This window comes from Haplochromis burtoni, unplaced genomic scaffold, assembly GCF_018398535.1.
Source record: "Haplochromis burtoni strain Fernald_Lab_line unplaced genomic scaffold, NCSU_Asbu1 Contig_505, whole genome shotgun sequence".
Taxonomy (NCBI): Eukaryota; Metazoa; Chordata; class Actinopteri; order Cichliformes; family Cichlidae; genus Haplochromis; species Haplochromis burtoni.
The window spans coordinates 158,329-172,086 of NW_024582866.1; the positions used below are offsets into that span (position 1 = coordinate 158,329).

At 48.8% G+C, this 13,758-nt stretch overlaps 2 protein-coding genes across 8 annotated transcripts in view; both read left to right on the forward strand.

The window, feature by feature from the left end:
* Positions 1 to 5,865, forward strand: part of LOC102295354 (rap1 GTPase-activating protein 2) — a 33,590-nt gene extending 27,725 nt beyond the window's left edge. For 4 of the 7 annotated variants that reach the window (XM_042213968.1, XM_042213969.1, XM_042213972.1 and 1 more), the window contains 11 exons: positions 855 to 984; positions 2,499 to 2,654; positions 3,006 to 3,074; positions 3,154 to 3,240; positions 3,756 to 3,902; positions 4,557 to 4,661; positions 4,754 to 4,845; positions 5,056 to 5,160; positions 5,258 to 5,345; positions 5,454 to 5,511; positions 5,587 to 5,865. In XM_042213968.1, coding sequence (XP_042069902.1) covers positions 855 to 984; positions 2,499 to 2,654; positions 3,006 to 3,074; positions 3,154 to 3,240; positions 3,756 to 3,902; positions 4,557 to 4,661; positions 4,754 to 4,845; positions 5,056 to 5,160; positions 5,258 to 5,345; positions 5,454 to 5,511; positions 5,587 to 5,714 — 1,165 coding nt within the window. In that variant the 3' untranslated portion in view covers positions 5,715 to 5,865. The remainder of the gene's footprint in view (positions 1 to 854; positions 985 to 2,498; positions 2,655 to 3,005; positions 3,075 to 3,153; positions 3,241 to 3,755; positions 3,903 to 4,556; positions 4,662 to 4,753; positions 4,846 to 5,055; positions 5,161 to 5,257; positions 5,346 to 5,453; positions 5,512 to 5,586) is intronic. The other 3 variants (XM_042213971.1, XM_042213974.1, XM_042213970.1) reach the window with 3 other exon arrangements.
* A 2,277-nt stretch (positions 5,866 to 8,142) lies between these two features.
* The window catches only part of ncbp3 (nuclear cap binding subunit 3), a 23,063-nt gene continuing 17,447 nt past the window's right edge, over positions 8,143 to 13,758 (forward strand). Inside the window, exons 1-9 of the mRNA XM_042213975.1 lie at positions 8,143 to 8,512; positions 9,325 to 9,390; positions 9,628 to 9,733; positions 9,834 to 9,959; positions 10,086 to 10,211; positions 10,285 to 10,436; positions 10,517 to 10,621; positions 12,958 to 13,058; positions 13,167 to 13,276. Coding sequence (XP_042069909.1) covers positions 8,336 to 8,512; positions 9,325 to 9,390; positions 9,628 to 9,733; positions 9,834 to 9,959; positions 10,086 to 10,211; positions 10,285 to 10,436; positions 10,517 to 10,621; positions 12,958 to 13,058; positions 13,167 to 13,276 — 1,069 coding nt within the window. The 5' untranslated portion in view covers positions 8,143 to 8,335. The remainder of the gene's footprint in view (positions 8,513 to 9,324; positions 9,391 to 9,627; positions 9,734 to 9,833; positions 9,960 to 10,085; positions 10,212 to 10,284; positions 10,437 to 10,516; positions 10,622 to 12,957; positions 13,059 to 13,166; positions 13,277 to 13,758) is intronic.

A 13,758-nucleotide genomic window follows, 5' to 3' on the forward strand; every position in this document is an offset into this window, starting at 1 on the left:
GGGTTTAACGGCAGCTGGCATCCTTGTACATGCAGTGCTGCCATCTTCTGTTTCAGTCCGTTATTACACTCTTAAATCCTGCTACTTATTCCTGCGTCTTTTTGGGATCTTACAAAGCTTCAAACGACGCGTCGACGATTAAATCAGCCGTCGACAATTTTGATAGTCGACGTAATCGTGGCAGCCCTATTAGACAACCATGGGATTTTCTCGGATCTCTCGGAGTAAATTTTGTAGCTGTGCCACAGTTTATTCCAGCACGGACTGACGGACAAATCAAACACACAGAGCAATGAAAACGGTCTGTAATCAGTGACCCATAAAAAATAACCTGAGACAGCCCGAGACTCAAAGTTTATTTATTACTCAGAATATTAATTGAATTGAATTGAATTGAATTGAATTGAATTGAATTGAATTGAATGAATGCTTTATTGGCCATATGCAGGTTGCCCCGCAGAGGAATAGGACCCCCCCCAATTTACACACACAACAAAGACATCACATTAAACAGTGTGTGTTGACATTTCATTGTTTGTCTGCAGTGAAACAAAACATTTACTGGCCCTGAGTGTTTGTTACTGGACCTGTTTAGATTAAGGTTCAGTTAAACGCCTGTTTCATTCTGCGTGTTACGTGTTTCCAGCTTTGCTCCATCACACACAAAGATTAAGCTTCTTAAATAACAATCAGCACACAAACCAAAATAAATCAGGAGGGAAGCCAGCTCCTCCATGAGCACAGATGGCTGATTCACTCTGAATCGCATTTATTTACTCCAAACTCTAAATAGCTTTCGTTAACCTCAGAGCAGGTCACCTGCAGACTGAGTGGTGCCCGTTTCCTCTGTGCAGGTTTCGGGGGGGTCTGGATGTGTCTCACGGTCAGACGGGGTCTCAGTCCATCTACACGGTCCACCGGCAGCAGGAGATCATGTTCCACGTGTCCACCAAACTGCCCTTCACTGAGGGAGACGCCCAGCAGGTAGGCGGCATGAAGATGGCGTGACAGAGAAACAAAACACAGAATGAGTCAGCGTGAAACAGGAGGACGGGCTGCGACTCAGCAGCAGCAGCAGACGGTTTGGCAGGCTGGCTCCGTGTGAAGCAGACGCCTGCAGCAGGAAGGGATGCTCGTCATCACGTGACCCTGTGTCTGCACAATCACAGCATCTCAGTCTACACTAGAGATGGGCAGTAACGCGTTACTTGTAATTACTGTAATCTGATTACTTTTTTCAAGTAACGAGTAAAGTAAGGGATTACTATTGCAAAAACGGTAATTAGATTACCGTTACTTTCCCGTAGGAACGCTGCGTTACTGCGTTACTAAAACCGTGATTTTTTTGCGAGAATGTCTCACGACAGTGACGTAAGCGAGTGCGACGTTCGTGACAACAGCTGTGTGCAGATCAACAATGGATCACATATCGAGTGCAGAGAGAGTATGAGCGTGCAGCGTTTAAAGCGTGGAAGTACTGACCTTACTTTGAGTTTGATTCCATAAAAAGTGACAAAAACATTAGTGTCCGCTGTGCGTGGGAAGAAAACTTCTTTTTACAGCGAAAAAACACCCTAAACTTCCAACAAGCACCGAGTAGCTACGACGTAATGGGAAACTCACAGAGAAACTCGCGGATTCTTCCACTGACCGCGGCACACCTGCACCAGGGTAAACCTCCGCCTACCGACTCCTGCTTTACAGGTGAAAATAGAGCAACAGGACCGCTGAGTCTTTGACTTTATTTATTTTCTGCTGTGTTTTACTTGCATCTATTTGAAAGATGAGTGTAAACACAAAAAATATTTTATTTTATGTGCTGGAATGTGCAGAAAATAGGTTTAAATGTTAAACTAATTTTTCACAGTCAGAGAATGTTGCATATATATTAAATTTTTGCTTGATGCATAAAGTTAAAAGATTAAAACTAGAAAAACAAGGCTGAAAGATCTATCGCTTTATCACCTCTTCAGGTTGTAAATAGTGTTTTTAAAAAGTAACTAAGTAACTAAGTAACTAAGTAATTAATTACTTTTGAAAATAAGTAATCAGTAAAGTAACTGGATTACTTTTTTGGGGAAGTAATCAGTAATTAGTTACTGATTACTTTTTTCAAGTAACTTGACCAACACTGGTCTACACCAACAGCACAAACAGGTGAAGCTAGCAGCTACAGGGGACATGATCTAGAGCCAAAAATGGTTTTATTTATTTATTTAGTATCAGCCTGTAAACGTGTTTGTTGCTGCTGTAAAGTTTGAACATGTGAGCGACTCACTGCGAGAGCCTCTGCTGGACGTCAGAGGAACTGCAGCTGTTGATGCTTCAGTGTTTGCACCTGCTTGCATCCAAACACAGCGTGTTCAGTCAGACTGTTGATCACTGACTGACAGTTTGTCTTGTAACAGTGTGACAGAAGCACTTTGAAGTTGTTGCTGCGCTTCATTAACTTTATGAGCCGTCACGACTGCACGTAACAGCATCACTCTGTCCTTCAGCTGCAGAGGAAACGGCACATCGGAAATGACATCGTGGCGCTGGTTTTTCAAGAAGAGGCCACCCCTTTCGTCCCCGACATGATCGCCTCCAACTTCCTCCACGCCTTCATCGTGGTGCAGGCGGAGGAGCCGTGCTCTGAGACCACCTCCTACAAGGTACACGCCGGCTTCCTTTTCTCCACGATGGAGGTTTTTTATAGATTAGACTCTGTCGCCTGTGAGGTTCATGGCGTCAGATGCAGTTTAATCTGGGAATCAAAGACGAGCTTTAATCTGAATTCACAGCAACAAACCCAAATCCTCGTGGTGGCTGAAGATTTCTCTTTCAGCCTCTGAAACATGACAACAACGGAGATGAAGCCTCACACCAGAGGCTCCTCCTTCTCTTACTGAGGAGAGGAAGCGTCTCTATTATTGCTCATAGCTGGGTGGGTTTGCGTGGGTGGGGATCAGACACAGATCTGCCTGTTTCACTCCACCAGTTACAACAGCTGTTCTGACTGACAGGTTTCCGTCACAGCGCGAGAGGACGTCCCACCCTTTGGCCCGCCCCTCCCCGCCCCTGTCTTTAAAAAGGTGAGGCTGTCGGACTTTTCATGGGAACGTGAGGCTGATCTGAGAGCTGTGGTTAAGTCTGCTGCGTTTTGTACTTCAGGGTCCAGAGTTCAGAGAGTTTCTTCTCACCAAACTCATCAACGCAGAGCTGGCCTGCTACAAGAGCGACCGCTTCGCCCGACTCGAGGTAGAAAGAGCTGCAGGCCGTCCCCCAGAGTCACAACCACACCATGTGTCTAATAAGACAGACGCAGTGACGCAATCACAGTAACAGATTTCAGTACTGAGCTCATGATGTGACAGGAAGTATTTAATTACCGGGCGTTAGTTCCTTGTATTCATATGAACCTACAAACACATGAAGGCAGGACCAGCAGAATAAAGAGAAACACGTCCGCTTCTACAGGAAGCAAAGGAATAATTATGTTGCAGGTAAACTCCTGCAGTGCGTCTGTCATTTCGCTGCACTGTTCAGACTGCGAGCGTACTTGATGGACGCTCGAGTGATTTGTTTTGGTTTCGATTATAAGTGACAGTAGAGAAAAATGATTCATATTAAACATAAAGTCAGTGATGTTGCAGAGAAGCCTGACACTCTAAAAGCTGCTCGCCTGTGCAGAAGATCTGCGACACCTCCTGAACTTTAGAGAAATAACACAGCGAGGACATGAGGGGTTTCATGATTCTTTGCGTCTCCGTCAGGAGCGAACCCGCGCCGCCCTCCTGGACAGCCTCCACGACGAGCTGCAGAGACGCTCCCAGAGCATGCTGGGATTGACGTCAGGGCCGGAGGAGGAGGGCCGAGGGGAGAACGGACAGGCCCACGGAGGACTGCTGGAGTCCATCAAGGTGAATGTTGACCTTTCCTCCTGTCGTCGTCTTCTTCTCCTGCTTTGAAATGATGGTTTGATGGGACGCTCCAGAACCAATCCAACTCACATACCTCCACCGAGGAAAGTAGTCCCACTTTACAAGCAGTAAAAGCTGTAATGTGAATGTTAGTGTGTCAGCAGCGTGTTTTAGACTGGAGCTACTGTCAGTGACGCCGGACTCTTACCTCAGCACGTGATCTGTCACTATTACAGTTTTATTTCCCAGTTTTTGGTCCACGTAAATGTGTTTGACAAAGTAATAGACATGTTATATAGAGCATGTTATATTTTCCCTCATCAATGAATTATGAAGTAAATTTATTTCTTTTTTATTTACTTTATGGAACTTGTGCATTTTTCCATCCAACTTTCAGTGATAGTGAAGTTAAAGCCGTGCAGTCTTTATCCACAACATTATGTTTAATTAGTAAGAAAATCATTTTTACAACAACAAAGAAATATTTATTAGGAAAAACATGAATTTCATAGCCAGTAAAAGCAGAGATAAGGTTTTGTTGAAGTTGCAAACAGCTGCTTTCTGTATTAGAGTCACAGTCACACTGTGGAGATAGCTACAGCTTTTATTCTGAAAGGCAAGGGCAGGAAGAAGCCAAATCTTTTTCCATTTCAGAGGGCGATGCGAGGGAGGAGCGTCTCCATGGAGACCATGTCGAGGGGCGGGGTTGGACTGCCCACCAGTTTGAGTGGGGGGGGTCTGGCACACCTGAACGTGGAGGTGAGTCGTTCTGCAGGTAACTGAAGGAGCAGGTTGAACCCCGCTCCTCTGTGAGCGGCCCCCGTTGACACCTGGACTCTTTGCGTTGGCAGTGTAACGTCAAGTCTCCCGTGAAGCGGCGCTCGGGACTTTTTCCTCGCCTGCTGAGCGTCGACAGCCAAACAGAGAAGCACAGCCAGAGGAGGTAACGCTGCCCAACGTGCCTCTCAGTTTGTTTACCTGGACAGTAAAGTTCAAACCCACCAGTGTGCATGTCAGCACGGCTGCACAGGTGGGGGTGCACCTTCAGGAGAGCTGGTCTCGACAGGTGTGCTGTGTACTGCTGAGCTAACAGCTTTAACCTGCCTCCAGGACATTAACCCCGCCTCCTCCTGTCTCTGATACGCCTCCTCAGCCTCCTCGGTGAGCAGAGGAGCTTCGACGGCTGCAACCCGATGCTGGAGGTGAGGCCAGAGCTGCCGTCCAACCCTAGCTCTCCAGAGGCGGGGCAGCGGGACAGGTGTGTGCAGCAGAAGCAGCAGCAAGTGAAAGAAGCAGATGTTTCAGTTTTCACTGCGAAACAATAAACTTCATCACTTTTTCACTTTCACGGGCAGGATTCACACGAAGAAGGAGAGCAGTAAGATTTCCAGGTCGACATCCAGCACCTGCAGCTTCAGCATCCCAGCTGACGACACACACCTGGTGAGAAAACACGCTCAGCGCTACATTCAGCTCAGTGTTATTTAGGGCGCCTTGCATTGTAACGCAGACCCTCATCACTGCGTCCTCTCTGTGTCTGTGCGTGTCCAGGCTGCGACGGTAGAAGGTCAGAGTTCAGCTCCGGTCATCGTGTGCCGCAGCCCCACAGGTGCGACGCCCGCTCACCGCCAGCGTTTCTGTTCTGGAGCCGTTCTCACGTCTCGTTTACTCTCTCCTCTCTCAGAGCTGAGAAACAAGAACTCGCCCAGATCCAACCTGAAGTTTCGCTTCGACAAGCTGAGCCACTCCGCCGCAGTAAGTCTGTGTGACAGCCAATCAGCACGCTCGCTGTTTACCTGGATATGCAGCTGATTGGGCTGCACGACTCTCAGGACGTCACTGCTGTTTTTAATTTTTGTTCAGTGTGATTTTTCAAGTATGTTCTGTGTAATCTGATTACTGAGTGTGAAACCTTCCTTCCGTCTGCAGCAGGGACACTGAGCTGACAGGACGGCGCTGACAGGTGTGTGCTTTCCCAGAAGTCTGCTTTTCAATCCCATTTTTCAAAGTGCTGCTTCTGTCACTCTGTTCTGCTTCTGAGTCTACTTCCTGCTTTATTTTGAAAGTTAGTTCTTCCTGTAGCATCCTATGTTTTACTTCCTGTCTTTGTTGGCTCATGTTCACACTTTCTGGGCCGTGATGTGAGTGACTCTCTGAGCTGGGTTGTATGTGTTCTCCTTTTTCTCTCGCTGCTTTCCAGAATAAAAGCCTGAAGCTTCAAACAGACAGCAGGAGGAGGAGGAGGAAGAGGAGGGTCTCCTGATAGACCACCACACACACATACTTGTCTTTCTGTCTTTGTGAGGACCCCGAGTGCAGCTCTCCTGTTTGTTTGTTTTCTTCTCATCTTCTGCACAAACCATAAAATCATTTCTGAACATAAACGTATGTGTGCGCAGGACACTGAACTTCTTTTTAAACCGTTCTACAGTCAAACTCGAAGCAGAGCTCTTCCTGTTTTGCGCTTCATTCAGTGTAAGATGTAGCTGTAGAAACTTTATTTATCACAGAAACAGCAGCAGCTCTTAAAACTTTACTTTAATGAGCAGTTTGGTTTACGTGGAAACAAACTGATGATGAGTAGCTCCAAACACCAGGGGGCGCTGCAGAGAGGGGCTGAGATTCCACCCAAAGGACCAGGACCCGCAGCTAAGCTTCCCTGAGGGGCAGCGGTTGATGCCCCTCTCCCCAAACACCGCTGAGGTGCTCGCGTCCAGCTGGGAGACGTCCTCTCTCCAAGTATTTCAACCAAAACAAGAAAAACAAAAACACCACGGGAGCTCAAAGTTTGGGGATTCACTCGTATCAGCGGCAACCACAAGAACTGTAACGCCCCGCCCCCTGTCTCCCTGTGAGATGATTGGTCCTCAGTGCCGTTTAGTCTTTTTGTCAACCGGCGCGTGCTGGTCCCCCGAAGGTGCCTGGTCCTGGAGGAGAGCTCCTGCGGTGGACGCGAGGCCTTTATCACCCTAAAGTTTGTGACTCTGATGGTTTCTCAACACAGACGCTGTGTGACATCATAAAGATCCAAGTACAGAAAAACTGCGGTAAAGCTCGTAATTAGAAATGTTACGTTTGTTACGAACGCTCACCGCGTGAACGGGGAGGAGGAGCTGCTCGATCTGCGCGTCTGTGGGATTTATTCTTATTAATAACAAGTAATAACACGTGCTGCGGGTTCAGATTCAGACAGACGCTGCCGTTCTCCACGCACACTGTCACGTCGTGAGCTCCACCTGAACCTTTTTTAAACTGCTGCGGCACACAGCGGCTGAGCGACGGGGCTCAGGTGGGCGGTGCTGCAGGTGAGACAGAGGTGGAGCTGCTGGAGGTCAGGGAGAAGAAGAAGCTTTGCGCTCCCTCTCTGAGGGACAATCGCACCAATTACGTTGAGTCTCGAGGTCACTCACTCCACTGGAAGCTGCGCAGCTACAGGAGTTCAGGTTTTCAAAATAAAAGCTGTGGTTTGTTTTAAAAGAGGGACGATGATGCAGCATGAACACAAAGATGTCTGCATGTGTTTCTGATGTCATAAAGTGTGTGTGCGTGCGTGCGTGTGTGTGTGTGATGTAAAGCATGAATCTGTAAAACTGAACATTTCACAAATAAAAATCAGCTTCTTTCAGTGTTTATTGTTGTTTTTGTCGTGTCATTCTCTCCCAACATTAAAGCGGATTATTTTTCGTCTCAGTGGGTTTTTACTTTTGTATTTTTTTTTACTGAAGACACGCTTTAGCTGCAGAAGTCATTTTTGTCTGCAGCTACAAACTACTGTGCATGTCGTGTTCATGCACAGCTGGAGCCTCAGAGCCAGATGCTGGTTCAAAGCATTGAAAAAGGTTGATTGTCCTTTTGTGAAAGAACAAAAAACTAACAAATAATTAGTTGTTAGTTGTTCTTCTCTGTGTTTATTTGTGTATTTGTGTGTCTGAGTATCTGTTATAAAACAATTAAAGCAAATAAATATGGAACTTTATAAATAAGAGAGAAAATTATTGTTTAACTGAGAGATGAATAAATGTTTTTATACTGCGTTTTCATTAGTTTCTATTTCTGTCACAGCCTTGTGTTTATTTCTGATAATGTTTTACTCTGTTATCATGCTTACCTGTTTATTAATTAGTTTGTACTTTTTTATTTAGAATTTTCAGACATTGTGCAGTACACTTCAGCCCTGTTATATTTAGGACTGTTTACATTTATTAAAAACATTTTTACATGTTCTACTATATCGTCTGTGACGCTGTTAGCGTGTCTGTTGTTCAGCACCGCCATCTGCTGAGCGTGACATCACGTTTTACCCTTAAAAACCACAAGGGGCGGAAGAGCTCTGGTGCGCCGCCTGCAGGCCGCAGAAGAAGTCGTAGTTACCGTTTCCGGGTCAGCCCAGAGCCGCAGCGCTAGCGGCCGTTGTTAGCTGCTTGGTTAGCACCATGGCGGCAGTACGCAGCTTGCGGGTCTCGGTGAAATCAGACAGCGGCTCTGACCGCTCGGACTCCGATTCCGAGTCGGATAGAGATGCCCGCGAAGCCGAGCCAATGGAGGTGGAGGAGGGAGAGCTGGAGCCCGAGGACATCTCCGTTAACCGCTCTCTGAAGGAGCTGCTGCCGGTAAGCCCGGACTAGGCCCCGGCACTCCGGGGACTGGCGTCTCCGTCGCCCGGCAGATCCGCAGGAAGTGTCGGCTAGCGGTTACTTGGACTCCCGGCTCTCTCCCCGGGAGTCAGGCGTCCGCCCCGTGCTGTGGGGGCTGCCGATGAGCGGCGGGGGCCTCGCGTTAACCGGGGCTGGTTTACGTTTTCGACATGTTTGCGGGGTTCGTGTTTATTTCAGTCACTTGTTGCTGTGTTCACGTGCTGTTTGTGTGGAGCGCACGTCCCACCAAACTCTACTTAAAAAACATCGAATTTAAGATGTTTACGTGTAAACTCAGAGTGCTCAACTATTTCAGCAGGTATGCGCATACCGAACTGTTCTGCTTTCTTCTAAGCGTGAACCTGGGTTTCATTAGTCTTCCTTTGTTATTTACTCTTCCTGCTAGTATAGAGTGGCCCTGCCACCAAACCTCAGCTAAAACTAGGAAGTTTAACGCTTTTACGTGCAGAAAAATGCAAAACGGGGAGAGTTATTCTATTTTTTTAGAATTGAGTAGTTTTTATACCTTCACGGGTGTTTCCTCCCCTGCCAGCACACAGACAGTATCCAGAGCAGTTCATCAGCTGGAGAAATGAAAGTTTTCTTCTTGTGTGAAAGTCGCGTTAGAGTTGCTCTGGAGGCCTGTGTGGCTGCTGCTGTGGACTTCATGCAGCCTGTGTTTCTCATGTGTTTACAGTCACTTTGTAATGTTGCTGAGGCAAACCAACAGAAATGGCTCAAAGGGAAAGTGAAACCGTGGCCTCCACTGCTGTCTGTCTGTTTCACAGGACACCAGTCGGCGGTATGAGAACAAGGCCGGAGCCTTCATCACTGGAATCGACGTCAACTCTAAGGTAAACCTTCAGAGTGTGGCCGGGTGTAGGCTGCTGCAAAGTGTTTCTCACTGTGGGTGATATTAGTGAAGTACATGCAAGAGTCTGAGCGCCTGTGGGGTCAGGACACATGTGTGGGACCTTTCCAAAGGTCACCATGACCTGATGATGTCAGGTAAAGAGTGATAGCTGAGTGGGAAGCGCAGGGTTCCAACTCATCTGACTACTCGAGTTCTTTCCTTTTTCCTTCCTTGTCAGGAGGCGATCGAAAGGAAAGAGAAGCGAGCGCAGCGTTTCCATTTTCACGGGGAAGAGAAGGTCAGCCAGCGCAACGTTTTCCTGGATAAAGACGCCATGAAAAAAGGTACGTGTCCTCTGTGACTGTCAGCAGGCAGAGACAACCTTTTCCTGATCGGGAGCTAGTTTAACATGTCGTCGTCGTCTTCTTCTTCTGTGGTGCCCAGCCATCCCCCAGCTGCGCATGGAGGCAATCCATGTGATGGGCGTGGACGACATGAGCACGCAGGACGTCTTCGGGTACTTTAAAGAGTATCCTCCGGCTCACATCGAGTGGATCGATGACACTTCCTGTGAGTACGGCGTGCAGACAGAAGAGCCGGGCTCATGAACCTGCTGCACGGGGGCGGGGCATGTGACTCTCCCAGCCAATCACAGCTCGGGTCAAACCCTGTTCTCACCACCTGATGGTTTCCTAGGTAACGTGGTATGGCTAGATGATGACACCCCCATTCGAGCGCTCATCAACACAAGCCGGATGCCCGACTCGGAGACTGTTACCACGGAGACGGGGGGCTCCAGCCAGCCGGGTGAGCAGAGCAAAGGTGAGGGCGAGTACTGTAGGGGAAAAGCACCAGAAGCCGCAGGGCATTGTGGGTAAATGTTACAATGTCGCAGGTCGGCGAGGTCAAGGATCAGATGACGAGGAAGATGAAGAGGAGGAGGGCGAGGTAGACGAAGGTGGAGAGGAAACGGCGAAGAAGCGCAGCGAGGACATTGAGGGGAAAGATGGCGACGCAGAGACGAAGACGAATTCTGAGGGCAGACAGGTAGGACGCCGTCTGACCAATCAGCTTCACTGACCAGTGCCCAAAAGTGATCGATGATGTCATCGGCTGTGTGTGCGCAGGACGACCTGTCGCGGGCGGAGAGGGCGTCCCTGCTGAGGAACGACCTGCGGCCCGCCATCAAACCCTTCAAAGGAAACAAGCTGCTGCTAGAGAGATCAACTCACACCTCTCACACACACTCACACACACTACACTCACACACTCACTACTCTCACACCTCTCACTCACACTCTCACCCATCACACCACTCCACACACTCACACATCTCACCAAACTCACACTCTACTACACCTCACTCACACCTCACACACCTACATCCATCACAAACTCACTCACACCAACCTCTCACTCCACACATCACACACTCACACTCTACACATCACACACATCAACAAAACCTCACACTCTACACACACCACTCACTCACACTCACTCTACTCACACACACCTCACTCACTCACACACACACACACACTCACTCACACCTCACACCCACCCATCACTCACACACACACACACTCACACACTCACACCATCACTCACTCTCACACTCACACACCATCACTCACTCACTCACATCACAATCACAACTCACACCACATCACCACACAACCCCATCTACTCTACTCACACCAAATCTCACTCTCACACTCACCACTCCACACACACACCTCACTCACACTCACTACACTCACACTCACACACACACACTCACTCACCACACACATCAACACCACTCACTACACAAACTCTACTCTACTACACCACCACACAACTCTCATCACACCCACACACCAACACCTCACTCTCTACACACCACCACAAAACACACCCACACAAACTCACACACACACAAAACACTCTACACTACACAACAATCCACACTCACACACTCTCTACTCCACTCCACTCTCATCACACCACTCACACACACACACTCACACTCACTCTCTCACACAACACCACATCACACACACACCTCACTACTCACTCCTCACCACACACACACACTCTACACTCACTCTCCACACCAACAACACTCTCACCACTCATCTCACACACAACACATCTACACCACTACACTCACTACTCTCACACTCACACACACACACACACTCACCACCACTCACTCTCCACTCTCTCCATCTCAACCACCCAAACTCTCACACTCACTCACACCACACTCACACACACACACACCATCACACTCTCACACACACCACACACACACACTCACACCTCTACACACTCACACACACACACACACACACACATCACACCAACACCATCACACCCTCACACCAACTCTCTCACACACAACAAACCTCACACACCTCTCTACACAACATCTCACACACACTCACACACACCTCACACTCTCTACCCACCACACACAAACACTCCACACACACCACCCTCACACACTCACCCACTCACACTCACACCACTCACACATACAACTACTACACTCATCACACACACTACTCACTACACACACATCACTCACACACACTCACTCACTCACTCATCACTCACCACCTCACTCACCACACACACACACCTACACACCTCCCACTCACCACACTCTACACTCACACACTCTACTACACCTCACACATCACACTCACACCACACCACACTCACACCACAACATCACACACACACACACTCACCACTACTACTCACTACCACGCACACACACACACACACACATCTTCACACTCATTTTCATCAGCGTCACATATCATTGCATAACACAGCGAACGAGCACTGTTTAATGGGCTTATCCACAGGTATGTTTCGTTTTGTCTGTCAGCCACGCAGTGTGGGGTGATACTTACTCACCTGTGTTTCTCCGTGTCTAATGCTGGCTACTGCCGTTTCATTATTCAGCTCCTGCTACTCACATGCCGCAGTAGGTTCATAGTCACTGCTCTATCACTGAGCCACACTGGCTCGACATGAGGACGTCCTGTCTCTCACTCACACACACCCACCACACACACTTCCACACCTTCTACACACAACGTCACACGCCTACACACACACCACCCACACCACACACCACATACTTTGCTAAATTGCTAATGAAAAACATTGATCAGGCAGCTGTGATTGAGCAGCGAACTATTTTCACGGTCGTTGTGGTCGTGATCATTTTGTGAGGCCACATCGAAAAGGCTCGGATGAGCTTCAAAGTTCTACAAGTTGTGCCTCCGTCGCTTGTGTCCCGATCACAGGCTGCACCGCTGCTCCGTCTTTTTCACCGACGTTTACGTGTTTGCGCGTGCGCAGTGTGAGCGGCTGCGGTGACGCCCTCACGAGCGATTGATGATCGGGAGCTGGTCGTGAGGTGTTAATCGCGTCTCGTTACCCCGCGTATACGACACGACGCACGATGAAGGCCAAAATCGGGCGATCACCAAAATGGTCGCACGACTCAAAATGGGCCAAACGTCGCACAGTGTCTGCTCAGCTTAACACGTGTTTCCTGTGTGCAGACGACAAGAAGGAGCCGGGCGCCGCTCGCCGCAGCCGATACTACATGAAGTACGGAAACCCGAATTATGGCGGCATGAAAGGCATCCTCAGCAACTCCTGGTAAGGCTCAGAGGTCAAAGGTCATTTCTCAGAGGTCCATCCGGTGTAGATGCAGCTCTGCGTCACAGTCGTCAGTGTTTAATAAAGTTTTTTCTGCTTCCCGTTCAGGAAGAGGCGGTACCACAACCGACGGATTCAGCGAGACGTCATCAAGAGCAAGAAGCCTCTGATTGGAGACAGCATGGGCCACACGCCGCCGTACACACACCGACACTCGGGTGAGATCACATCGCCCTGGCACAGAGAGGGCGGGGTCAGTTAGGCTTTGATCCCGAACCCAGACGAGCCCTCGGAGTATCGAAGGCGTTTTCTCCCGTCTGTCCGTAAATTTTCGTGGTCGGCCGTTAACAGTGACACGCGGCTCGTGTCTGTCTGTACCCTCGTCATCCACGCCACGGTGACCTCACAGCACCTTGCCTCCCAAAGGGAGAGAGGAGCCTCTGGGCGGTGGATAAATGTCAGAGCTGTAGACTAACTTTCTGCCACGGCGGCACAAACCTTTTAACCGCACCACAGTTTCACACGTGCACTTTTTGGGGGCAAGTTTGTGTCCACACAGACGATATCGATTTGTAAATGATTCACTAACAAGCTGGTGCTTAAAGTGCATTGACGCTCTTTGGTGATATTGTAGACAATGTTAAACTTAATCATCACATCGGCTCCTCTGACGACCTGTTTGCTGCTGAGAGGGGGGGGG